We start from the raw sequence: 27,626 nt of genomic DNA, 5'->3' as shown, positions 1-27,626 counted from the left end.
GTATATCAAATTAATTAATAATTTGTATGTAATATATTATTATATATCATATAATTTATTCATTTCATAATTATTTAATATTTTACCTTATTTAATTCTTCTGAAGTAAAACGCAAAACTGTGGAAATAGCATTTAGCATATGACGTTTACTTGAAACATCACTTGTAGTTAAATAATTAATAAAAACATTTTTTAAATATTCAAGATTTGCCCCTTCTCTAGATTTGCAAGCTTCAAGCCTAAAAATTGTTAATTGTATGTATGTATCAATATTTTTTTTTAAATTTTTTAATAATTTTTAATTTGAAATTTACCTAGCAATTTGAGCTTGTAAAGCTTTTATATCTTCTTTCTGTTTCTCTTTTATATGTACGATTTCTCTTTGTTTTTCTCGTAATGTAGCTTCTAATTCTAAAACTTTTTTTCTAGACGTTGATACTTGAACTTCTTTCCTTGCTAATTCTTGACTATAATGCAATATTGGAGGACTATCGCTTGTTAATAATCCTGTTACTAAATCGGTTATTGGTTCTGTTCCATTTTCATGTTTTAAAGTATTTGATTTATTTTCTATACTACTTTCTTTTTTAGGTAATAATGCATGGAATGATGTTTTTAAAGTTAAAATTTCTTTGTCCTTTTCTTCGATGAGAGCCATTGATCGTTCTCGTTGACGTAATAATTGTTGCTCCAATGTAGATATTTTATTACGAAATTCATTATCTTTTTGTAATAATAAATGTTTCAATTTTGCATGCTCTTCTTGAAATGACTGAAAAAATAGTATTACTATTTATATAAATTATCTTAAATTTATATATATAGAATTTATTAAAAATTACAAATTCATCATCAAAGAAAAGAAAAATTACCTTTTCTTGATGCTCTAATTTCAATTGCAATTCCCTTTCTTTATTTATAATTTCATTATTTAAAACACGTATTCTTTCTTCTAAATTGTTATTATATGTTTTTAAAAAATGTAGTTGTGTTTTGTTATTTTTATCATGAGATGATGTAATATTTTGACTTTGCATATTATATGATATATTTGCAACACTGGCATATTTCATTTGTTGTTTATAATCTTCTAATTCTTGTAATAAAGTTTCATACTTTTCTTTATAATCAATAACTTGTTGTTTGTCACATAAATTTAAACTATGTAATAAAGCTAAAAATATTTGTGAGAAATTAGTAACATATTATTTCATTTCCAATTCATATAAAAAAATATTTAAATAACTAACATTTAACATATGGTGATTCGGTTTTTTTATTATCTAAATCTAATAATTTATTATAAAGATTTTTTATTCTAGAAATAATTTCTTCAGGTTCATTATTTAAAGTAATATAATCATGTTCAGAATTTTGTAGACTAACTAATTGATCTTTCAATTTTTGTATAGCTTGTTGATCTTGCTGCCTAAGTCTATCATATCCTCCAACAATTTCTGAAAGTTCAGCTAATCTTGCTTCTAAACCAGCTACTCTTGCTTCATGAGTCATTGCTAATGCTCTAGCTTGTTGTTCTGCAGCAGCTGTCCTTTTTTGCTCCTGTAGAATAAATTAATCATTTTTATAAGTGATAAACATAATTCATCAATATAAGCATCTTTTAAAATTACTTCATGTATTGCATTCAAATGTTGTTTCTTCATAAGAACCATTTTAGATTGTAATGATAAAAGAATTGGAGGTGTTTCTATAGCTGCTTCTTGTGCTTGTTTAAGTTTATTTCTAGTTATTTCTAATTCAGTTTCGAGTATTTTACATTGTGTTTTATATCCAAACTGATTTTTTACTTGTATTTCAAGTTGTTCTTTATTTCGTCGTTCATCATTTAATAATTTTTGAAGTTCTCTAAAAAATAAAAGTTTTTTTTTTAAAGTTTTCTTATAGTAAAATTTTTCAAAACTATTTATAATTATTATATATATATATATTTTTAATACTTTATCATTTTTGCATGATCAGCTTGTTCTTTTTCCCTTTCGTGACGTTCCATAATTAATTTACATTTTACATGTTCAATTTCTGAATAATTTGTTTGCGCTTTTTTTAATTTTTCTTTTAAATCTTTAATTATTTTCTCACACTATAAATATTTTATATTAATAAATATAAAATTAATATACATATATATATATATAGAACTCACTTCATCTCGTTCATTTCTTAACTGCTTTTTATCTTGTTGAAAATTTGCTTCCATTTTAGATTTTTCTGCTGAAAGAGTAGCTAAAGAATTCATTAAAGTATCTAGCCGATTTTTTAATTTTTCTATTGTTTCTATATCAACAATATCCGTTTGAATTTCCCGCGACTGAAAAATAAATATTTAAAAATAATATCTATATTAAATTATATTGAAATTTGCACAATATTATATTATATTATTATATTATTATTATATTATTATACTTGTGTGTGTCGTAGATTAAATAACTCATCGTTTGTAGTATTTGTAGCTTTAGTTTTCCGTAATTGAACATTTTTTGTATTTTTTATTTGTGAAGAAAAATCAGATTTATCTGAAATAAAATTATTCATTATTATTATTAATTTATTATTAATAATTTTAAAAAATTAATAATTATTAATTTCAAAAATTAAATTATTTATTATTTTAAGATTATTTTAATAATGATAATATTATATGTCTGTACCTTCTAAATATTTATTTTCTATATCTGCTGATTTTTCTTCTTCTTTTTCGTTTTCCATCATGTTTTAATAAGAAGTGAAAATTAAATAATTAGATATTTTAGATAAATATGTGAATGTTATAATTAAATTAATATTTAAAATTTTTTAAATGATTTTCATTATGTATTTTCATTATATTTTATCATTTTTTAATAATATACATATACATGTATAATATAATATATATGTTTATATAATAAAATTTATAACTGAAATAAAAATTAATAGTTGTTGTAAATTTATCATATAATAATTTAAAAATGATTTTTAAACATAAATTAACATTTTATTTATTTTAGTGATAAGTATTTTGAAAATAATAGAAATATTCATAAAAAATAGTAAAAGTACATTATAGTATTTTTGGCAAAAGATTTATAATATTCGTGTATGAGTTTTGTATATGATACGCATATACATATATACGTACACATGTATACATTTTAAATTATATAAAATTTTTCATATTTATTTTAATTGAATATTTAATAAAAATTTCATCTTAATTGTATAAAACTTAATTTGAGTTTATTATTATACAAAACCAAATATAATTTATATATTGAAGTGAAATTTAAAATTCATTTCAATATAAAATTTCTTGCATTGATTTAAAAAAATGATATTAGATATATTTCTCACAATAATATCATCATAATGTTTTATATTTTTATATGGAATTTATATTTTATAATATTGAAAAAAAATTTTTTAGAAATATTTAATTTTCATAAATCGAATAATATTTATAAAACAAATTATAAAATGTTATAAATGATACTTATAATACTAACAAATAAAAAAAATAAATACGAAATATTACATACATATTTTTAACTATTTAAATTTTATATTTATAATTTACTAATAAGTAAATTAAGTAAAAATACGCGATATATAAACTTATGATTTTATTCATCAATATTATATAAAAATTTTAAATAAAAAAAATAAATATAATGAACTAAATATTTTTTAAAAAAAAAATCAAATTTTTAAAACAAAACTGTTAAAGAAATTATTATATTTGTAATATTATATTAAAAACTATATTTATAAAATTATATGGAAATTATTTTGTTTTAATTTTTATATAATCAAAAACAATATTTCTTAAATATATTATGAAAGATAAATTTATTATAAAAAATATTAAATAGAAAGGGGAGGTATTTTAAAAATTAATAGTATCTATTACATATTTATGTATTAATTTTAAATTCCACCATTCATACATTATTAGATTCATTTAATTTATTAAATTTAAGTGATGATTCTATTTCTAATGTTACAGGTCCATTGTTTTTTATATCAACTTCCATCATTGCTCCAAATTTACCATCTGTAGAAAGTATTCAATAAAATGAAAATATTTCACATATTCTTATAAAATTATTTGTTTATATTTTTTAATTATTTACCTTTAATTAATTCTGGTTTATAATTTTTACCAAGTTCAACAAGAAATTTATTATAAAATGGTCCAGCATCTTGAGCAGACATAGCTTTATGAAAATCTAATCTATTTCCTTTTAAAGCATGGTACAATGTAAATTGACTAATACATAATATTTCATATTGTTTATCCATAACATTAGCATTCCATTTCTTATTATCATCATCAAAAATTTTAGTATTTAATATTTTTTTTACTCTAAGAAAAATAAAATTTTATTTCATATTTTATACAAGAATGAACTGTTTTGTTTAAAGTAATTATGATATTGTATAATAATATTATATACATATATTACATATATTTTATGTCTTCTATTGTATCATCTCTTTTTATGCCAATTAAGATGCAGAGACCATTTCCAATGCTACTAATAACTTGACCATCAACTGAAAAATTATTCTATAAAATTATTCTATAAAATTATTATTCAATATTATAAATATTAAAAATAAATAAAATATAACTTTGATAGCAAATAATACTATATATATTTTAACGATATTAAATTAAAATAAATATTTGTACTATATTATTAGAAAAAAAAAAAGAGAAAACATATGTTATGACTATGTTTTATTCAATTTTATACAATATAATATAGTTTTTATTTTATAAACATATGGTAATATTCAATATTTTTTTTCATTCTTGTTTCTTAACAGACAATAAGTTTGTTATTATAATAAAACATATATAACCTTATCATTACCTGAAACACTAGCTTTTGTAACACGTTGTATTACTGCTTTCATATTAAAACTAAAATTGCTTCTTTTATCGTGACGTTATCGTTATTAATGTATATACCCATGTAAACTCTTTACATTAAATATTTCTTCAAGAAAATACGCTATTACAGTCACTAGTAATACTCCATGAAAGAACCAATAGAAAAGCTAAGATAGTCAGAAAGCTTACTTCCGCATATAGACTTCCTGTAAGGCAGTTTGACTTTTCAAAGATTGTTTACAAGCAAATTGCAGAGTGTATAATCATTTAAAAACTTTAATAATCTCAGAGTTGTTTGTCATCAACTTGTTGAGATTAGTAAAAAATGAACTACTTAAGACTTTGTAATCTATTGCTAAATCTAGGATTATAGTTCAAACTAATTTTCTGTGACCCACTTGTTGCGTTTAGGTTATGGTGTTATAAACAAAAATATGTTGGGTATAAATGTTTGGTTTTCATGATAAATTCGTGTATGCCAGACTGTAGGAATGGAGGATCCAGGTCTGAGCTTGTTTCAAGGCTCAGAAATTCAACTGAATACAAATACACAAGGCTTAGAGGAAGATGAAGAACAAGAAGATGCTAAGCGACGCGATAAAGAGGTGCACTTTTCTTTATTTTAATTAAAGTTTATTATAGAATGTTTTACTCAATCTATAGTCTAATTGGAAAGATTAATTAAAAAAAAAACATGGTTATAATTTTAATAGATAAATTTTGGTGTTTTAGATTCAGGATCTCTTGGATAAGGATCTCACTTGGAATGATGATTTAGATGATGAAACTGATACTAGTTCTGTTAACAATAGTTGTTATCAAGATAATGCTAAAGAAGCAGAAGATTCTAATTCAGTGTTAAATTCTACTCAGGGAATTATATCATCCAAAGACCAAACTGTATCTCAATTACAGAAAGAATTTGGTATTTATGATCATATGGGAAATTCAAATAATTATGACAATATTATGACAAACCATAAGTCAGAATTAGAAATTGTTCCAACAATATCTAATATACAAAGAGATTTTAATGTATATGGTCCATCTGACACGCCATATTCTAAAAATAATAAAAGTAAAGATATGCATAATATTACTGCCGAAACGCCTTATGAATTAGCAAGACTACCAAATTCTGCATTTCCTAAAGATTTAAGAGTTCAAGTTGAAGAAGAGTGTACATTTAATGAAAATTATTTGTATAATTATCAAACACCAGCTAATCATTATGATGCTCATAGTAAAACTTATTCAAATAATGGTTATATTGATGGATATGAAAATAATATACAAAGCAAACAAATTCATGAGTTTGGAGGTGGTGATAATGTTACATCTGATCATTTAAGTCATTGTTACAAAATAAGTCCAAATGGTAGACCAACTGATGACAATGTAGCTTATAAAATAGCAGAATATGATAGTAAAGAACAATTAGAAGTTTTATATACAGTTCGAATGAGAGAAATTAAACGATTAACAGAAGAATTAAAACAACTACAATTGGAAAAAGAAGAAGAGAAAAATCAACTTAGCAGGAAATTAACACTTTTACAAGCTGAAACTGAAAGATCAAACATATCTAGAAATCAAACACAGCATGCTTTGGGTGAGAATTAGAGAAACATATTAATATTGCAACAATATTTTTTTAAAAAAGAATTATAAAAATTTCTATTTTTTGTTTTTTTTTTTTTTTAGTTGATGCAAAAGCTGAAATTACTGGTCTCCATAATCAAATAACATCATTAAAGGAAAAAAATGAAAATTTAGAAAGAGTTAATCGAAATGTAAGATTTTTCTATATTTTTTTGCACAATGATTTTATTATTAGAATGATTACATATATAATATAATTATATATTAATTATTTAATTATATAAATTATAAAATTTAGATGACAGAAGAATTAAGAGATGCAAGAAATTCTTTAATAGAATTACAACAAAAAATAGCTATATTAGAAGAGGTACAAGCATTACAAGCAAATGATAAAACACACGAAAAATTTTTAAAGCAAGCACAAGAAAAACATGCAATTGAAATGAAAAATATGCAAATTCAAATAGATAAACTTACAGATAAACTTAATGCAAAGGTATTTTCAATATTATATTAAATTCTTCTTGCACACACATTTATTTTTTACTCATTTAATTATTTTACAAATTTACATCAATAGACAAAAATTTTAGTACATTAATATTTTACATACATTAATAATATTTGTCATAGCTGCTCAATGTGGATTCCAACAGTCATTGTATCTGGGCAAGTTGTTGATATTGTATTTTTCAAAAACTATAATGTTCTTATATAAAACATTAATATGCTATACAAGTTATTTTTTTAATTATTGCATAACACTATTACTAAAAATTAAAATTTATATTTAAAAAACTGTTTATTATAATTTTATGAATTGAATTATCTTATAAATAAATGAATATCATTTTAATTATTTGATCTTCTTCATTTTAATAGGAAATATCATATGCTGATTTGGAAAATAAATTAGCTGATGTACGAAGGGCAAATGAAACGCTTATGGTAGAAAAAGGAGATACAATGAATCGTCTAGCACAAGCATTAGAAGAAAGTCAAGCACAATGTAGAAATCTTATGGCTACAAATAATGCTCAACAAGTAATGCAACTTCAAGCACAGATTAAAGTTTTAACACAAGAAAAAGAAGAAATGCAAAAAATGATTCAAGAATTACAGGTATTTAATGTATTCATATCTAAACAATAGTTTATTGACAAAAAATTATAACTGTTATATTTGAAATATAAGAATATTATAAATAATATTGTTTTTATAGAATAAATTAGAGATAGCAAAAAGTGATGCAGCACAATATGATTCGTTACTGACAACAACATTAGAAGAAGAATCTGATTCTATTAAACAAATGAAATTAGGCGATTTTCATAATAAATCAAAATCAAAACCTTATGATGATGTAACAAATAAATTAAGAGGAGAATTAAAAAGGTTATTTGTTTCTATCTAAAATAATTTTATATCATATTACATTATCATTTACTATAATATTAATTTTTTATTATATTATTAATTTATAGATGTTTAGCTGGACAGGCAGTTAAAAGAAAGGAAATAACTCGATTAGAAAATACTTTATCACAAAAAGAAAAAGAACTCGATAAAGCTTTAATTATAGCAGATACATGTCGAAAAGAAGCAGCTCGATATGCTAAACGTGTTAACGAATTAGAACAAGAATTGAAATCTGTACTTACAGATGAAGCTTTAAAAGCAAATGCTCAAATACAAAAATTATCTGATCATCTTAGTGATGTAAAAAAGCAATATGAATTATTACGAGAAGAAAAAATGAAATTAGAACAAAAATTAGAAGAAACATTAGCAATTAATGAAGAAACGCTCAAAAAATTATATCAAGAAAGCATAAATCAACAAGAGAAAGATGCAATTGATGAATATAATAAAGAATATTTAGAAATACATGCTAAGGCTATAGAAAGAGTTAGACAAGAAGCAAAAGTTGAAATAGTGCAATTATCGTAAGTAATTAAAATTGTTTCTGAGAAATTATATTTTATTATATAATATATTATTTTTTAATATTATTATATTATTTAAAATAAATATTTTAATTTATAGCGTGCAATTAGAACAAACACAAAAAGAGTTGGATCGTGTTAAGGAATTGTATATAGATGTCTGTAGTACAAAAGAGCAATTAATAAATGAACATAAATCTGAAATTAAAATATTAAAAGAAAAATATGCTAACTTAGAAGATCGTGAAAAAGATATTGAGAAATATCAACATGACTTGCGGGCACAAGTTAAAATAGCAGAAAAATTAACGGAAGAATGCGATACATATAGAAGTAAAGTAATTGAATTAGAAAAAGACTTAAATTATGAAAGAAAGAAAAAAGAAGAATATACAAAGAAAATTCATCAAGAAATTGAAAAGGGTAATTTATATATTTTTTATTATATTTAAAATTTTAATAAAGTAATTATTATAAATGTAATATTTACAGCAAAAGAACAAGCTTTAAATGAATTACGCAATGCTCATCCTAATCAAGAAATAAGTGTTTATTTACCAGATCATTGTTCTGAACATTTAGAGAAAATTAATCAGGTATATATATTTTATTTAAAATTATTTGTTAATTTTATTGTCATTTATAAATTTTTGTCAAATTTAATATATTTATAGCTTGAAGAAGATTGTAAACGTTTAGAAAACAAATTGCATGTTGCTCTTGATGAACATAAAAAAATTGTAGAATATCAGTCTGAATTAGATGATGCTAGATTGAAAGTAGCACAAATAGAAATATCTCAAGAATCATGGAAAAAAAAATATGAAAGAGCAATTAGCGAAAGAAATAATCTTAATAGTAAAATTTTCAAACTTGAATCTGAATTATCAAATATTAAACGAAATATAACAATTGAAGATTTCGATGAAATAAAATTAAAAGAAACTCGATATCAAGTAGAAAATGAAAGTTTAAAAAATAAATGTGAGAATTTGACTAGTGAAATAAGTGCTTATAAGGATAAAATCTCACAATTAGAAATAGAATTATTAGAAGCGAAAAAACTAATTGGAAATTTCGAGAATACATTTAAAAAAAGTAATGAAATATCACTAAATTCAAATGAACTTGAAAAAGAACTTTCTCGCTATAAAACTTTAGTAGCAGAATTAAATAGTAAAATAAATCATTTAAAAGCTGGAAGAAAAGGTGATCTTGTTATGGAGCAAAGAATCAAACAATTAGAAACAGATTTACAAGACAAGAACGAGGAATTAGAAAGATTAAAAGAGTTTGAAAAAGTAAAAATAGAAAGAGATCAACTTGTTTCAAAGTTAAAAAATCAAGCTAAACAATTCGAACAATACGTTAAGAATCAAAAACAAGTATTTGCTGAATTAAATTTATCACCGCGTACACATTCAAACGATGGTACAGATTTTCAAAAAATAATAGAGATTATGGTAAAAGAAATTCGCGAAGAGATGGAACAAAAAGTAGCTGAAGATCTTAGAGGAATAGAGGAACGACATCGAGAAATGAGAAAAAAATTAGAAGATACATATAAAACTATTTTATTAAAATTAAAAAATAGATGTCATGAAAAGATACAGGAAGTGGAAACTTTGAAAACAATGCTTACAGAAAAGGTAAAAATTCATTCATATTTCAAAGCAAAGGAGCAATTTAGTCAAATGGTTGAAACTGAACTTGAAACTTATTACAAAGAATTAGTAGCAAAGAACTTGAAAATCGAAAAATTAGAAGAAATATTAAAGCAAAAAGAAAGTGATGTGGATGAGGAGAGAAATCTAATGGCCCAAGTTATGAGTCAATGGGCTGCAGAAATTACGGAAGTAAAAGGTAAAGAAGTTAAAATGAATGAAAGATTACAGCAATTAAAAGAAAGTGAAGAAAATCTAAAAACAGAAATAAAAATATTAAAAGAAAAAGAAAAAGAAATGAAAAGTAACATTGATACATTAAAAAATAAATATCAATCAGCAAAACAAACTGCAAATAATTACAAGGTAATTATATAATGTATTTTTATTTATTTTATATTTATTATATTATTTTCTATTAATTTTATTTTATTTCAAATTTAACACATAAATTATTTTAGGAGTATGCAAAAAATAAAGAAAAATTTTTATTAAGTGAATGTAAACGTATAGAAGAAGGGTACAAAAGAGCCATGAATCAAGTACAACAAAAACTTGAAGGAATTATTAGTACTCAAGAAAAACATATAGCAACAAAACTTAAAGAAATTGAATGTCAGTATACTGAAAAGATAGAACAAATGCGACTTACACAGAAGTACAAAAGTAAATGTTGAAGTATATATTAATATTTTAGTATGCAATATAGCTTTCGTAGTTTAAAAGGAAAATGTAGTTAGAAGAGGCTAGATATTTTTTAATTTAAAGCACTTTATTGTACAACACTATTAGAAGATTTTTGTGTTAGGGACCAATAAGTTAAAAGTGACATATGTATATTGATAGAATTAATGATACTTATTTGCTGTATTTTATTAATGAAACAGCAAACAGTAATGTAATTTTCTAAACGAAAATACTAAAGTACAATTCCCGGTTAATTATTAGAGAGTACTAATTAATTATATATATATATATTAGTTGGAAGAATGCGATCTTGTAAAAAGAGAATCATTTTTTACATTTATTAATTTTGTTTCATAATTTTATAAATTATCTATATATCTAATGTATACAAAATATTCATTTTAATGTTCTATACAATTTTTATTTTCGCGAAAATATGAAATTTATTAACCAAAATTTATATATGTTGGCTAAGAAATTGTGCGGAATATTAAAGTGAACATTTTGTATAAAAAATGTATGAACAAGTACTCCTGTTAAGTGAGATGCAAATTTTTAGTCACATGTTCTCACTGAACATTATGACATAATATTGTAATGCAAGACTGGATCATTATTAGATCTTTTTTCTTATTAATAAAATAAAAATAACTTCATTATAATTCAATGTATCGAAGTATATTTTTGAGTATTAAGAAATTGTTCACAATTTATGTATCCTAAGAGAATTAGAGATACTAATATTAAAATTATGCAATAATGGCCATTATTATTAGCAATTCAAATTATATATATAAATTTTACATTTATGCTTAATATGCAGAATCAAATTGTATAACATACATTAAAACTAAAGAAATTTATATCCATCCGGTATTTAAAATATTGTTTATTGTTCAAAACAAAATTGAATATATGAATTTTTTTGTTAGTATTATTTAATGAGTACATACGTATAAAATGTTTTGTACAAAATAGTACATAAAAACATTTTTGTAAATGAAATAAGAAGCCATAATTTTTTCTAATCTTATAATTTAAGACTAACTATGCGTGTAATATATCATTTCATTTATCAAACTATAGACTGTTGCGATTAGTTTTGTTTTATGAAATTTTTATAGTATATATATATATATCAATTTTAAAATTAATTATTAATAAGTATTGTTTAATTTAAAAAGAAAAAACATTTTTGGAAAAAACATTTTAATGAAAAATATATATTTTGAAAATTCATTGTATCTTAAATATGATTCATGACATTTATGCATTATATATTGTACATTATATATTGTACACTATTAATTTTACCAGTTTCATTACTGTCATGATTTGATAATAATGATTCTTGATAGTAGTATAATTATTAAACCATCACTGAATAGAGAGTATTATTAATATTAGTTATGTATTTTTGTATGTAGAGTGAATTAATTTATTTTTTGTAATAAAGATTTTATGTCTGTGTCTATCAAAATCTATTCAATTTAAATGAAATAAAACCCTACTTAATTATTAATGTAATCTATTATTAATATATTATTATAATTAATATTGTATATTAAATAATGAAATTTTTATTTAATGTTTTTTATATTTAATATAAAAATTTTCAAAATTTTTCACAATTTTTAATTTGGCAATAATTAAGAAAAAATTTAAATAATTGTATCCATTAAAAAATTTCATTAATGCTTTGAAACCAATAAAATCTTTAGAATATTAAAATTAGATAATTGAAATATTATTGAAAATTGAATAATTATAATATATTCATAATTTAAAATAATAATTTAAAAAATTTTAAATAATATTATAATTAATCCATAATATTTAAAATATATATATATAAAATGATTAATTAGAACTACAATTAGTAATTAAATTATAATTAACAAAATTTATATTGTATATAAATTTTAAATAATTTTAAAATGTTTTTTCAATTAAATAATATGAATAAATTTATGAATAAATTATGAAATTATAAAAAATATTTTTAATTGATTCATCAATTATAAATATTTACAAAAATAATTAAAATTTATTTGTTTATATATAAAAATAATGCAACAAATATAAAATTTTTTTATAATTTTTTTACATATTATATAAATTAAGAAAATTCATATTTTGTTCAATTATTTATATTTATCATATTTATATCATAATAATAATAAAAATAATATATATTTTATATATGTATATTCAAAAATGTGTATTTATTAATTTTTAAAATAATTTATTTAATGTAACGTTTTATTATTGTTTAATTATTTCTTTTTATAATTATCAATTGTAATAAAATATTTACCATTTTTAATATCCTTTCTATAAATCCTTTTCCAAAATTGTTTAAATAAAGTCCTTAAATATGAGTCCATGTAAAATCTTTTAATTTTAATATTTTGATCATCATAATGATTAATAATTAATACAAATATTTGCATATATTAAACTTTGTATTTTTTTCTTTGTTTTGAACATAAATATAATGAAATTTTTTTTTCTTTGCGTTTACGAACATATAATATTCAACATAATCCACATATAAAAGATAAAACAATAAAATAATATATATCTTATAATTATATAATATAATATATTATAATTATATAATATAATATCATAGTTTTTACAAATTTTTAAAAATTGATAAGAAATTTATCGACATTTAAAGATATTTGGATTGATAATAATTTTATATATATTTATTATATTTTATCTGTTTTAATTAATTATAATTCATATTAAAATTTGAAAATCAAATATATTAAAAAAATATATTAATAATTATTGAAATTTTTCATAAATAATAATAGTTAGAATTTTTGAAACAAATATTCTTTTCACCAATTCTTGAAAATAAATATTTTCAATGTCATTACTTAATTAATTTTCTATTTCAAGAAGTCGTTAATTAAATATGTTTATCTTACTAATTGAACACATGTTAATCAAAAATCGCGTGATACATGTATTTCTTTTATACTATTCATATTTATTTTATTCATCAAGAATATCAAATTTATTCAAATTCATACAATTCGATTTAAATATACATTTTGTACATTTTATAAAAAAATATTAATAATATTCAAATGTTTATATAAACAAGCTGTTTTAATGTTAATAAATCAAATTTTGAATTTAATTTAATAAATTGAATTAAATTGATGATTTTATCTTATTAAAAACAAAATATATTATATTTTTTCATCTTTTATAGTTTATACCATTTCTTATTCTTACTATTCATTCATACTATTTCTTATTTTGATCTGCTGTCATTCTTTTAATTTTTATAAAAAATTCAATCAAATATTTGCATATATATATATATATATTTTTTTAAATATTTTTATTAGTTATTAATATTATCTTTTCAGTTATAAAAAAAATAATTTCAATTTAACAATCTAAGTTTATTATTAATATTATATACGAATATACGAATATATATATACGATATACAATGAATATATTTGTAAAATTCATATATAAATATATATTCATATATATATATAGATGATATTAATGTGCATTTACTATATATTAAAAAAAGAGAAAATTTAATGATAAAATAAAATTATTTTTTCATCTATTAATATTTTTATCTTATTTATTTTAAATATTAATTTATATAAAACATCATTTTCAATCATATAAAATATATATGTACGTTTATATGTATGTATTTATAATTTTAGTTATAAAATATATTAAATTATTTATCAAATTTTAATATAAAAGTAATATTAAAATTATTTTCTATTTAAATATTATTTTTACATTATATGTATAATATATAATATAAATATTATATAAACTTTTGATACACCATGTATATACCAAATATGTTGTTATTAGTCATCACAAGTTAACATATTTAAGTTATATACTTATATTATTCATCAGTTAGAATTTGGAATTCATTAAAGACATTATAATGGAGCTATTCAATATTTTATTGTTATTTTTTATTACATTATGGCAATCTACGTTACAACATATTTTTTTAAATAAATTTTATGGAAACTATCAAAAGTCATTGTATATTCAAAATGAATTACATAGCGCGAAATACAGATATGAGATTAAGACGATTGATATGCCAGTATGTGATTATTACAGTAAATTTAATGCAAAAATCTTAATAAGTAATATAGACTATGAATAATTATATATTTCATATACATATTTATTATATTTATTTACATTTATACATTTATATACATATATATTATATATGTATTTATATGTACATATATAATGTATTTATTAATTGTTATAGAAGAAATTTCTGAATATTAAAATTTGATATAATTGTATATATGATCAAATTATATATATTATATTTTATTATGTTTATATGTGTATATATGTTTAATTACATATAATAATTATATATATATCTTTTTAGAATAAAAGTAAAATTAAAAATTACAGGTAGACCACTTTAGTTTTTCAGTATCAAATATATTTAAATTACGATATCTTATAAATGGTACTTGGCAAAAAACAAATAATGCACCAATTTTCTTTTATACTGGAAATGAAGGTAATATAGAAACTTTTGCTCAAAATACAGTAAGTACAATTAATAAAAAAAAATAATGCAATTTAATATATTTTATAAATATAAATTATTTTATTCTTTTTATTTTATATCTATTATATTATATTTTCTATTAATTTTATATTAATTCTATATTAATATATTATATTATTTTATCTATTATTCTATCTATTATAATAATTTCATATAATATTGTATAATATAATAATAATTCTTTAATTTCAAATTTTAATTTAATCATTATTTTATAGGGTTTTATGTGGGATATAGCCCCAGAATTTGAAGCTTTGTTAGTTTTTGCTGAACATCGTTACTATGGAGAATCTATGCCTTATAATAATAAATCATATGCAGATTTAAATCATTTAGGATATTTAACATCTCAACAAGCTCTTGCAGATTATGTTGATTTGATTCAATATTTAAAATCTAAACCAAAATATAAAAATAGTCCTATAATAGTTTTTGGTGGTTCATATGGCGGTATGCTTAGTGCATGGATACGCATAAAATATCCTCATATTGTACAAGGGTTAGTAAAATAGTATTATCTAGAAATAATTTACGATATAAATATAAATTTTATATTATAGAGCAATTGCATCTTCAGCTCCAATATTACAGTTTACTGGAGTCACAGAATGTGAAAGTTTTCTACGTATAGTTACTTCAGATTTTAAAAAAGCTCATTCAAATTGTCCAAAACTTATTCGTAAATCATGGAATACTATTATTAATATAACATCAACTAGTAATAAAATTTTTTATTCATACATTATTTTATTTATGATATGTAATATTCTTTATTTTTTATATTTTATATTTTTCTAATAGATGAAGGAAAAAAATGGTTATCAGATAATTGGAAATTATGTCAATCTTTAAAGAATGAAAATGATATTGAACAATTAATATCTTATTTACAAGATATTTATACAAATCTTGCTATGGTAAATTATCCTTATAAAGCTAATTTTTTGGCACCATTACCTGCTTATCCTATTAATGTAAGTATTAATTTTTAAATAATTCAATATAATTCTTCTAATCCAATCAATATATTTATTATATTTTATAATTCATAATAATTTATAATTCATATTATTTCTATTATAGGCTGTATGCAAACACTTAACTAATGAATCACTCACAGGAATAGAATTATTATTAGCAATAAAAAATGCAATTAATATATTCACTAATTATACTAGTGAAACAAAGTGTTTAAATTTAAATAATTCTACACCTCAGTTAGATGCTATAGGATGGTCTTTTCAAGCTTGTACAGAAATGGTGATGCCAATATGTTCAGATGGAATAAATGATATGTTTAAACCTCATACTTGGAATTTGGATGAATATAGTAATGATTGCATAAAACAATATTCAGTAAAACCACAGCCAAACTTAATATGTAAAGAATATGGATGTAAAGATTTATCAACTGCAACAAATATTGTTTTCAGGTATATATTATCAAATAATATTAAATTTGATTAAATTGAAACCAAAAATTCGAATTTAATAATATTAGTATATAGATTAAATAAATAAATATTAGTATAAATTATATAATTATTAATCATATTATAATCTTTTGTTTATATATATTTATATATATCTTATTTATATTTATTATATATATTTTTGATATGTTATTTAGTAATGGTTTAATGGATCCATGGTCTAGTGGTGGAGTATTACGAAACTTATCTTCTTCTGCAATAGCAATAATAATTCCAGAAAGTGCTCATCATCTTGATTTAAGGAGTAGCAATCCTAATGATCCATTCAGTGTTGTTTTAGCACGAAAATATCATCGTTTTTTTATTACAAAATGGATCAATGAGTATCATGAAATGAGAAAGTGATCAATAAAATATTTATATTAATACTGTGATAGAAAAATTCAATAAAAGATATATTTAAAAAAAACGAATTAAGAAAAACCAAATATATACTTTATAATTATTTATTTTTATATCGTAAATTATATATAAAAAAGCATAACATACACACAATAATAATTATAAACATTTAATATCTTAATAGTAAGTAATAGGTAAACAGAATTGAGTATAAGAAATTTATTATCACAGTACTTAAAGAATGTATGAGTTTTAATAAAAACTTAAAACACACACAGACACAACATTAAAATATTATAATAAATAGCGAATAAAGAATAATCTAAATATAGTTAAAATTCTATTTTAATGATGTGCTTTCTTTATGTTCTTTTTTTAAGTTTATGAACATAAATGATTAAGCAGAACAAGATTCAAATTATTTTCTTTTTTCTTTCAAATAATTATCATAAAATTTTTTGACAAAAAATATTATAGAAATACTGTAGTATTGTTATCAAGCTACAAAATCTAGTCTTTATCAAAAGATACATAAATGCTAATGTAAAAAGACATAAGATTACTAAACTTTTGATAAAGATTGCATTTTTGTTTTTTTATCTCTATATTCCTATATCGAGTAAAACATTTTATTTCTTATCACACAGGTACAGCACATATTTTCTTTTCTATCTTTATACCAATTAATTATCTATTTAATAATTTATATTGCATGCTATTAAATATGAAAACGTATTTTCTATGATAGTTTATATTCATTATTGAATAAAATTTTTCATTTAGTATTCCATGAACATCACAGGAAAATTTAAACATATGAAACATAAAATTTACTTTTATAGTTTTTCATTTATAATATAATATATGAAAAAAATTACCTGAGTTGAAATAATTTTAAATTTTATCGAATATAGTTCTAATTTTTGTTATTATATTTGTTAACAGTTTATATAAACTAGTAAAAATTAAATAGTTCGTTTATATTATTTAGTTTTAAATTATATGTCATATAACACAGAAATTGTAGTTTTTAAATTGTTTTTGTTAATTAGATATTGTCCTATTGTTTATTATATCTCCTATATCTTTGCTGTTATGCAGTATTTAAAATAAGTTAGAACAAACCTGATTCAAAGTAGAAATAAATGTATAATTACAGAAAATACTGATTTCCTCATCATATATATATCATATAAACAAAAATAAATTAGAATAATGTCTTTAAAAAAGTGCTAAAAAAGGTACTTAGTGAAATATAAATATTTTTATCGTCTTATAATTTAAATAATTTTAATGTGGTGTACGTCTATGTGCTGTAGTTGGCCTTGGAACCCCAGATCTACCTCGTATTTTTTTTGGTTGTACGAAAGTATTGTCGATTCCATTATTATAAGAGAGATATATATTTGACATGTCAGGTTGAATTTGCTATAAATAAAAATTATTATAAATATTACAAATTTTATTCTGAAAAAACATAGATATTAATTTGAAAAAATGAATACATACATCTTTATTACTTCCTATTGGTGGTGTAGCTTGTGCTTTTCGCATATTGTTTCCTGTATATGCTACACATTTTAATTGCCATTCTCCAATATCTTCATTCCAATGAACATATCTTTCAATCATTGTCTAGAAAAAAAATTGATAAATGAAATTTTTAATATATAGATATTTATAAAATTTTGTAAATGTCATACATACCTGATATTGAACAGGAATATAACTGTTTACTATTAACTCTTGAAGTTGTAACTCTCGCCCAATACCTCTAACACCTTCTAAAAGTCCTTCCATTTCCCTTTGATGTTCTTGCTGTAAATCAGATAATTCTGCTTTAACAGACATTAACATTGTGTGTACTCGAGCTAATTTTTTAGTTTTTCCTGCAGCTTCTTCTTGCAAAGAAGAATATTTTTCTTCTATATCAATTCGTTCAGCTTCTTTTGCTTCAATAGCTTTTTTTAATTGTTCTTCTCTACTTTTACGTTGTTCAAGTTCAATTGCTGCAGCAGCCAATAATTGTTCTTGAGCTTCTGCTTTTTCTAACAAATTCTCACCACCAACTAAAATCTTGTTTTGTAAATTTTGCATTTTCTCTCTTAATGCTTCTTTCTCACTCCTAAAATGATTAGTCTTTGTAATCTTAAAATATTATAATCTTATCATATTTGTTAATTAATTTTTTAAAAACTTACTGAGTTCTTTTTAATTCAATAACATCTTTATCATCAGGACTTTTATCTTCTCTTTCAGCTTTGTCAATTTTTTCATTAGAATCTATATCTCTATCTTCTAATTCTTCCATTGTTAATATTTGACTTCTTCTACGTCGTGCTTTTTTTTCATGTCTAGCTTCTCCTGTTTCTTCAGAATCTTCAGATTCATCTTCAGATTCTGAGATTTCAGCACCATTTTCTTCCAATTGTTTACGTAATTGTTCAATTTCAACTTGAAATTGTCGAAGTAAAGCATCTTTTGGATCTTCATTAATTCTTGCTCTATTTTTAATATTTTTAGCACGATTTGCGTAACGAAGTGTGCTGATAGTTTCATCATAGTTTATATCTGCTGGACTTACATTTGCACACTAAATTTAAATAATAAATAAATTTAAATAATTAAAATAACTATATTGTGAATAATATATTTAGAAAGAAATAAAATTAACATTACCATTAAAGTTTTTGAATTTCCACCCAAAGAATCTTGTAATAATCTTGTTAGTTTGGAATTCCTATAAGGCACATGTGAACTCTGACCATCAACTAATGCAGATATTACATTACCTAGTGTTGAAAGTGATAAATTAATTTTTGTTGCTTCTCTTAAACGAACCCCAGAAGCTTTTGTTTTACTTTGTCTTTCTGACCCCTAAAATATCATATCATAAATTAATAAGTTCATTTTAAGTAAAAAGCTAATGTAATAATTATAAGAATTTCATACAGCTAAATCAACTAAATGAAGTTTTCCCATTTTAACATGTTGTTCACCATCCTCTCCAAGTTGACTAGATTCAACAGTGATTGTAAATATTGCATGAGATCTTGAACTTGATACATTCATTGCAGTAGCTCCAACAACACCTATGAATCATACAAATATTATATATTTTATTATATTATTTTGTTTATTATTATTCACAATAATATGTCACAATATAACAAATACAGTTACTTTCATTATGAAATATAATTTATATTAAAATTCAAATTATAATATTATAAAATTAATATACAAGATATTTTTTTTTTTATTTTTACTCATAATTTAATAATAAAAATACTTACGATTTTTATTACCAAGAGACATTATTCGATCTAAATCATCAGCATTATTGACAACATAGCCACTAAGATCTTTTACAAATACTCCAATGTCAGGTCTTTCCTTTACTTCTAATCTTGTATTTTGATCTTTACCTAATAAATCTCTAACTTCTTCATTATAAATTTCTAAATATGTTGCACGCACAAGAAATCTGTAAAATATTATTTCTTTAAATATTTAATTTATTGAATTTTTAAATAAAAAATTGAACTCTTATAAAATTTTAATCTACTTCATAAAAAATACTCACTTTTGATTATCATGAGCTTTAGCTATATGTCCAAAAATATGTGCAAAGGTATTAGGAATAATACCTCTAAGTTGTGGAGATGTTTTTGCACCTGACATGGTATATGTTTTACCAGTGCCTGTTTGTCCATATGCAAATATAGTTCCATTGTATCCTTGAAGAACTTTATCCACAATAGGTCTTGCAGTTTCATTGTAAATATCAACTTGAGTTGAATCAGTATCAAAAACAGCATCAAAAGAAAAAACTTTTGGTGGTTCTCCTTGTGCAGCATTGGGATTCTCAACTGTTATTTCACTATTTATGGTATCCACACATACTATGTTCTTACAATGCCCGTCCAACTCCTTTCCATTTAAAGGTCGAACACGGACCACAACTCTGACATTTTCTATTTCTCCGAGTTCTGTTGTACTATCCTACATAAAGATAATTAAAAAATTATATAATATAAAGAATAAAAAGGAAATGTAGATAAGTTCAAATCATTACTAATATTTTTTTTAATTATTCTAATTATTATTATAATTATGATAATAATTCGATTTGACAGATAGAACTGTCAAACAAATATTTAATATCTTTCGTATAAAATTCACATTTTTACAATATATAAAAAATACTAACTTCAGTCCCCGGCATTGCAGCTTTATTTTCTTTTAAAGTCACATAAACATACGATTTAGAGCATATTATTTAATCTCAAAACAATGTTTTAATAAAACGTAATGGACTAGCAGACGACCTCCGTAAACAAATGGATCGATTTGTATGATTGTATCACATGAAGATAGGTACAAAATCACATCATTTACAATCCATGAAGTTAGAAATTCAATAATTCATCAATTATTATTCTTTAATTCTTCAAAAATTATATAAATGAATTGAAAATATTTTTATATGTGTATTTATTATTAATATGTAAAGATAGAAAACTATAAAATTATATTTTTTTAACAGAGAATAATTTCTATAAATCATATCATTCAACCACAAACTAGATATAAAAGAGACTACAAACTAAATAGATTTATATATTTTTTATGAATTTCTATTATAAAATGAATGAAAATGAAATGAAAAATATTAAATATATAAAACATTAGATTTTAGTACTTTATTATGCTGTATTAAAAATATTTCTCAGCAAAATTATATTCAAAACATGAAAGAAAATTAAAACATCGAGAATGAATTTAATTTGTAAAAAGAATTGCTCAATCAATTATACATTATAAATTTTTATTAAAATCAAGATTTTCAATTTTCATATTTGAATACTTATAAGCTATTGTATATATATATATATATATATATATATACAATAAAATACGAACTGTTTAACTATCATCATTTTTTTTGTTACAGATTATAGCAAAAATAAATTTATGATCTTTTTCTAGTAATAGCATATCTTAAACATATTTTAAAATTGTATTGATTGCTTGTATTGATATTGAAATCTCAAACTTTTTTATTATTTTTTCTAGTTATTAACAATAAAATGAATTATTTATTTTAACGAATATTAATTACTTGCTTGTATTATTAACGATATCAGCATTTGTAATTTGTTATGTATTTTTATATATTATATATCTATTTTATATAATATTTCAGTTCATATATTATTTTAATTTACGTTACTTTTGTCCATTGCGAAAAGTATTTGAGATAAAAGTAAAATGATTTCAATAAATGATTTCAAATATTTTTTGACATTATTTATATTTTCGTAGGTGAATGCATAGAAATCATATAAAAATTATTTTTTAATAGAATTTTATATTTTTTTATACATTATAAATAAATAAATAATAGATACATATTAATCACAATAATAATTAATAATTTCACATAAAAAAATACTAAACTACTTATAACAAATAAATTGTATAGTTTTTTTTATAAAGAACTGCGAAATATATTGACTAACACAATAAAAATAATATAATTCTATAATAATAAAATAAAATTAGCAAAAATCTTTTATATGCACGAAAAAATTAATAATCAATTAATAATCAAAATCCACTTTAAACAATTTCATTTTTATTTTAAACTTTTTAAATGAAAAACAAAAAAGATTATAATTACAAAGTTATATGATACATACAGTATATTTCTCAATTTTTTAGAATTAAAAAAATTATAAAAAAATATTTAATATATTAAAACAACAGCTCTTATGAAAAATACATAAAAAATAAGTATTTCTTTTAAGATTTTTTAAAGATAAAAATTCAAAAAAAAATATTGAAAAAATGAATTTTCTGAATCCCAAAGAATATCTGCAACAGGTAAATATAACAATAGTAAGCATTTCGCAGATAAATATATAAAATTCCATAAAATTCTTCATTTTAAAAATACTCGAAAAATTTCGCATATTACTTCTTGTCCAATTATATTCTCCTAATATAAAGCCAAAAAAAATTTGGTCAAAATTTGTTGTCTTGAAATTTCCAAAAAAATTTCGCGTATTATTTTCTTTCAAATTATATTTTTCTAACATAAAATTGAAATTAAAATAGAAATTTTTTGTTTTTCAATCTCTAAAATAATTTCGTGTATCGAATTATATTCTTTTAATTAAGATTAAAATTTTTTGTCAATGAAGATTATTGCCTAAATGTACGATTTTTTTTTTTTTGAACAAGAATATAATTATAAAAGAAATAGTATATGAAATTTTTTCTGACAGTAATTCTACTTACCTGTTTTATATTTACCTTTAAATATTATATCTTTAAGCAGGCCCATTAGCAAAAACTTTCATCATTTTTTGTTATTTTATTTAATTCTATTATTATTCTATTAATTATGAAAAATACTATATGACATTTCTAAATTTATTCTTTTATGCTGGTATGATTTTAAGATCTGTAGAAAAATATACAAAAAGATATAAAAAATATTTTATAATTATATAAATATATATAATTATATATATAATATAAAAATATAAAAAAAAAAAAATATATATATATATATATATATATAAATAATATGTACATATATTTGTGAATAAAATATATGTAAAATTATATGAAACCTTTAAAACATATAAAAAAATAATTTATATGAAATCTATATAATTTATATATCAAATTATATAGATTTCTTGCAATATATAAAAAAAAAGTTTATGTAAGTATTTATATAATTTATTATATAACTTATGTATATTATAATTAATATTATAATTAATAATAAACACATATAAAATATATATACTTACAATATATAAAAATTGGATAAGAATAAACTATTAATATAATATATTGTTTTTAATCAATAGATTAAACAAACGAGATAATATATATATAAAATATAACAACAACATAATAAAGTTAATCACATATCTAATCCGTCTTTTTTAGAGCATAAATTTTACAAATATAGAAGATAAGTAGAAAAAATAATGAAAAAAGGATAGAAATAGGGAAAAAAATATGAAAATCAGCGCCATCTCTAGAATGCTAAAGATACTTCTTGTGATTACGTCATGATCAAATGTGAACAAAGATAGCAAGTAATAGAAAAAGGATAGACAATGAAAAATATGAAAATCAACGCCATCTCTAGAGTGCCGTAAATTAAACTATATAAAGAAAAGGAAAGTGAATATTAAAAAAAGATAGATAGATAAGAATTGATTAACAGCGCCATCTCTTGAATACTAAAGGCATCTCTCAAAAGGATAAGGTAGAATAGAATTGAATATCAACGCCATCTTTTGAATACTAGAAACATTGTTAAAAAAGATAAAGTAGAGACGGAATTGAATATCAGCGCCATCTCTTTTTTATGAATTTTAAATCTTGAAAATATTTTCTTTTATATTCAAGAGATGGCGTTGATATTCAATTTTGTTCCTACCTTATCCTGTTTTTAAGAAATGTCTTCAGTATTCAAGAGATGACGCTGCTAATTAATTCTTATTTTATCTTTATCCTTTTCTAATATTTACTTTCCTTTTTTTTATATAGTTTAATTTGCGGCACTCTAAAGATGGTACTGATTTTCATATTTTTCCCTATAGCTATCCTTTTTCTACAATTTGCTCTCTTTGTTTATACTTGATTTTGACACGTGATCACATGGTACATAAATGTATGATATGTCAATTAAACACACTTTTATCATTTCTTTTTCAAAACTATATATATATTTGTCTTAATCCTTAATGTAAAAAATATAGATATTATATTTTCGGTTTTATATTTCTACAATAGCTAAAGATATTTTATAAAATATAATATATTTTGATATATTTTCTTATATAGTATTATATTGGTAATGTTTTAATGTATATATAATTCAGCGACAAAGATGGGATTTAAATAAACTTGTTTTAATAATAAAAAAAAATAAGAAGAAATTTTGAAACATTTTTTAGAAAAATTAAACTATCGAAAATTTATCGAATTTATTTTTTCTCTATTTATAATTTTTCTAAAGCATTTCTAAAATTCATATAATTAATGAGATAGTTAATGATAATGTTTTAATTAACTATTGAATACAAAATAACGAAAACTTTGTATCTATTTTGTATTTTATCTATAATTAAATTTTGATTTTTTATGAAACGCAATTAATTATTAAAATTTGTTATATCGCATATTATTATATTAAATAAAATATTATATTAAATAATTTTTCTACTAAATGAAATTCAATTAAAAAAAAAATGAGAAGAAATGAATTCAAAAATATTACATTAAATATGTTATATGTTTGAATGAAAATTTAAAAATTTAGGAATACAATAAACTTTTTTAAAAAAATAACAAAAAATAATTTTATATTAAATATATATATCTTAAATATATAATAAAATGCTTTTTACTGTGTAATCCATTTAATTAAACATTTTTAAAAATTTTTTTAATTTATTATTAAATTCTACTTATATATATATTTGTTTTCTACATGTAATTAATTTAATTTATAATCAATGTGATAAAAGCTATTTTGATTGCCAATACTGTTGCTTTTCTCATTTTTATATTTTCTTTATTATAAAAATTATTCAATATCAAACAATTTAGCTTCCTCGATGCTAAATTTCACTTCCGCGAGGGTGAACATTTTCGTTATGAGTTAATGACTTGAGATAAATCTTTCATGCTACATCAATATTAATATTAAATCATTACAAAATAAATAGATTTTAATTTCACATATTGTAGAATACGATGTATAACATAAAGTTCGTTAATGAAATTAATTACATTGAAGAAGTAATTAATTAGAAGAATGGAAATAAATGTTATATATAAATTATACGTATAAACAGAACGAAAAAATCAATGAGTTGTATCGAAAAAAAAAAAAATGTTTCTTTTAACTAATGTTTTATACATAAGTTAATAAATGACGAACATCCAATTTACGGAGACAATCATCGAGTGAGAATTGCATGTATATTCAGTATACGAACAATAGCGAACACATTCCCCTCCCTACACCCTAGTGGTTCCCCCTCGGTATATCGTACCCCTGCATGAACCTCGATGCATATCCCCACCTAGAAAGAATATACCCGTTTGAAGAGAAACAGCAGCTGACGACCGTAACAATGCATTCTCTGCATGCGAGAGCAATATGCTCTACGCAGGGTTACGAGAGAAGACGGTGAACTTCGTTGCACGCACGCTACTGGCTGCTAGATTACCAGTGTTACAGCGATGTAAAGCCATTAGAACGTATAGGCAGTAGGTAAGGAACTTTATTCGCTTCGGCGAGATATCGATCTTGCTAGTTCGATATATAAACAAGAGGTGTGATCATCGGTTTTTTAACGAAGATATATACGTAGTCAATAATATGTGCTCATCGAATGTGAAACGAAATATTTTTTTTTGATTTAGTTTCATTTTTTTTTTTTTTTTTTACACATATATTTAAAATTGACAAAGAAATAGATTTCATTTCGAATGAGAAAATATGAATTAAATGGATATAGTAAAAATTCGTGTTTTTGAATATGATCAATTTGATTGATTAGTAAAATGATTAATAAAATCAAAATTTAATGAATAATAGAATAAATGCGTATATTATTTTAAATTGATATTATAATATATTATAATTTTGGAAATTATATTATCATATAAATATAATTAATGTAATATAAATAATTAATAATTCTGACATAGAACGATAATTTTAACTAAGATGATTTTTAAATTTATATTATGATTTTCTTCAAATTATTGTTATTCAATATTTGAATAATATTTAAAGCAGTATAAGAGAATATAAAAAAGACATTTTATCGGAAAACCATTTATTTCAAATTAGACTTAGCTTTATAATCCTTTTATCATTGGATTATAAACACATGTATAATTATATCTCTTTTATTATCATATTTTTTTTATCATATTATATATCACGTGAAAATGAATTATTTTATCAAAATTTATTACACATATATCTTTTTACTATGAATAAATGCTCTACATTTTTCAGAAAAGACTAATGATTAAAGTAAATATTACTCGTAATTTCTTTCTTTTTTTCCAGAAGCGTTTAAAAATATTCATAGTACGCATTTAATTCTTTATAATCAAAATTTTGATTAATCATTATTGAAAAAAAGTAATGACACTTAATTACAATTTTCTTTTTATTTTTATTGGAAATTTTAAAAAAATAAATAAATATCTAGAAGATGATTTTATTATAAAATAGATTTCTATCAATAAACTAGAACAGTGATAAAATAGATAAAAGTAAAATTAACAAAAGTAAAAGTAAAATTAACAAAACA

The 27,626-nt window shown here is 21.0% G+C and overlaps 4 protein-coding genes across 4 annotated transcripts; 2 read left to right on the top strand and 2 right to left on the bottom strand.

Moving 5' to 3' along the window:
• Positions 1–18: 18 nt before the first annotated feature.
• LOC122711597 (GRIP and coiled-coil domain-containing protein 1) lies at positions 19–13,305 on the bottom strand. Its single transcript, XM_043930538.1, has 11 exons — positions 13,121–13,305; positions 4,882–5,107; positions 2,674–2,715; positions 2,429–2,538; positions 2,166–2,330; positions 1,960–2,102; positions 1,633–1,867; positions 1,252–1,561; positions 874–1,175; positions 316–773; positions 19–240 (listed from the first exon to the last, which is right to left on the bottom strand). Exons 2-11 carry the CDS (start codon positions 4,922–4,924, stop codon positions 75–77), a joined length of 1,974 nt encoding a protein of 657 aa, XP_043786473.1. The 5' UTR covers positions 4,925–5,107; positions 13,121–13,305; the 3' UTR covers positions 19–74.
• Positions 5,096–11,558, top strand: LOC122711596 (centrosomal protein of 152 kDa). Its single transcript, XM_043930537.1, has 11 exons — positions 5,096–5,506; positions 5,634–6,513; positions 6,606–6,694; positions 6,802–7,002; positions 7,389–7,628; positions 7,729–7,901; positions 7,991–8,452; positions 8,553–8,875; positions 8,945–9,048; positions 9,127–10,482; positions 10,578–11,558. The coding sequence occupies exons 1-11, from the start codon at positions 5,393–5,395 to the stop codon at positions 10,791–10,793; spliced, it is 4,158 nt and encodes a 1,385-aa protein (XP_043786472.1). The 5' UTR covers positions 5,096–5,392; the 3' UTR covers positions 10,794–11,558.
• A 1,390-nt stretch (positions 13,306–14,695) lies between the features above and the next one.
• On the top strand, positions 14,696–17,320 carry LOC122711601 (lysosomal Pro-X carboxypeptidase). Its single transcript, XM_043930547.1, has 7 exons — positions 14,696–14,923; positions 15,256–15,396; positions 15,637–15,917; positions 15,979–16,136; positions 16,220–16,392; positions 16,502–16,851; positions 17,049–17,320. The coding sequence occupies exons 1-7, from the start codon at positions 14,756–14,758 to the stop codon at positions 17,254–17,256; spliced, it is 1,479 nt and encodes a 492-aa protein (XP_043786482.1). The 5' UTR covers positions 14,696–14,755; the 3' UTR covers positions 17,257–17,320.
• Positions 17,321–18,221: 901 nt separating this feature from the next.
• Positions 18,222–21,756, bottom strand: LOC122711592 (kinesin-like protein KIF3A). The gene is made up of 9 exons (XM_043930519.1): positions 21,467–21,756; positions 20,840–21,258; positions 20,550–20,740; positions 20,206–20,345; positions 19,933–20,130; positions 19,455–19,846; positions 18,961–19,378; positions 18,763–18,888; positions 18,222–18,681 (listed from the first exon to the last, which is right to left on the bottom strand). The coding sequence occupies exons 1-9, from the start codon at positions 21,479–21,481 to the stop codon at positions 18,544–18,546; spliced, it is 2,037 nt and encodes a 678-aa protein (XP_043786454.1). The 5' UTR covers positions 21,482–21,756; the 3' UTR covers positions 18,222–18,543.
• Between the last annotated feature and the right edge of the window lie 5,870 nt (positions 21,757–27,626).

This window comes from Apis laboriosa, unplaced genomic scaffold (assembly GCF_014066325.1).
Source record: "Apis laboriosa isolate Shangri-la unplaced genomic scaffold, ASM1406632v1 scaffold173_cov153, whole genome shotgun sequence".
Classification (NCBI taxonomy): domain Eukaryota; kingdom Metazoa; phylum Arthropoda; class Insecta; order Hymenoptera; family Apidae; genus Apis; species Apis laboriosa.
The sequence above is the reverse complement of the archived record's forward strand: the minus strand, read 5'-3'. Positions and strand labels throughout refer to the sequence as shown.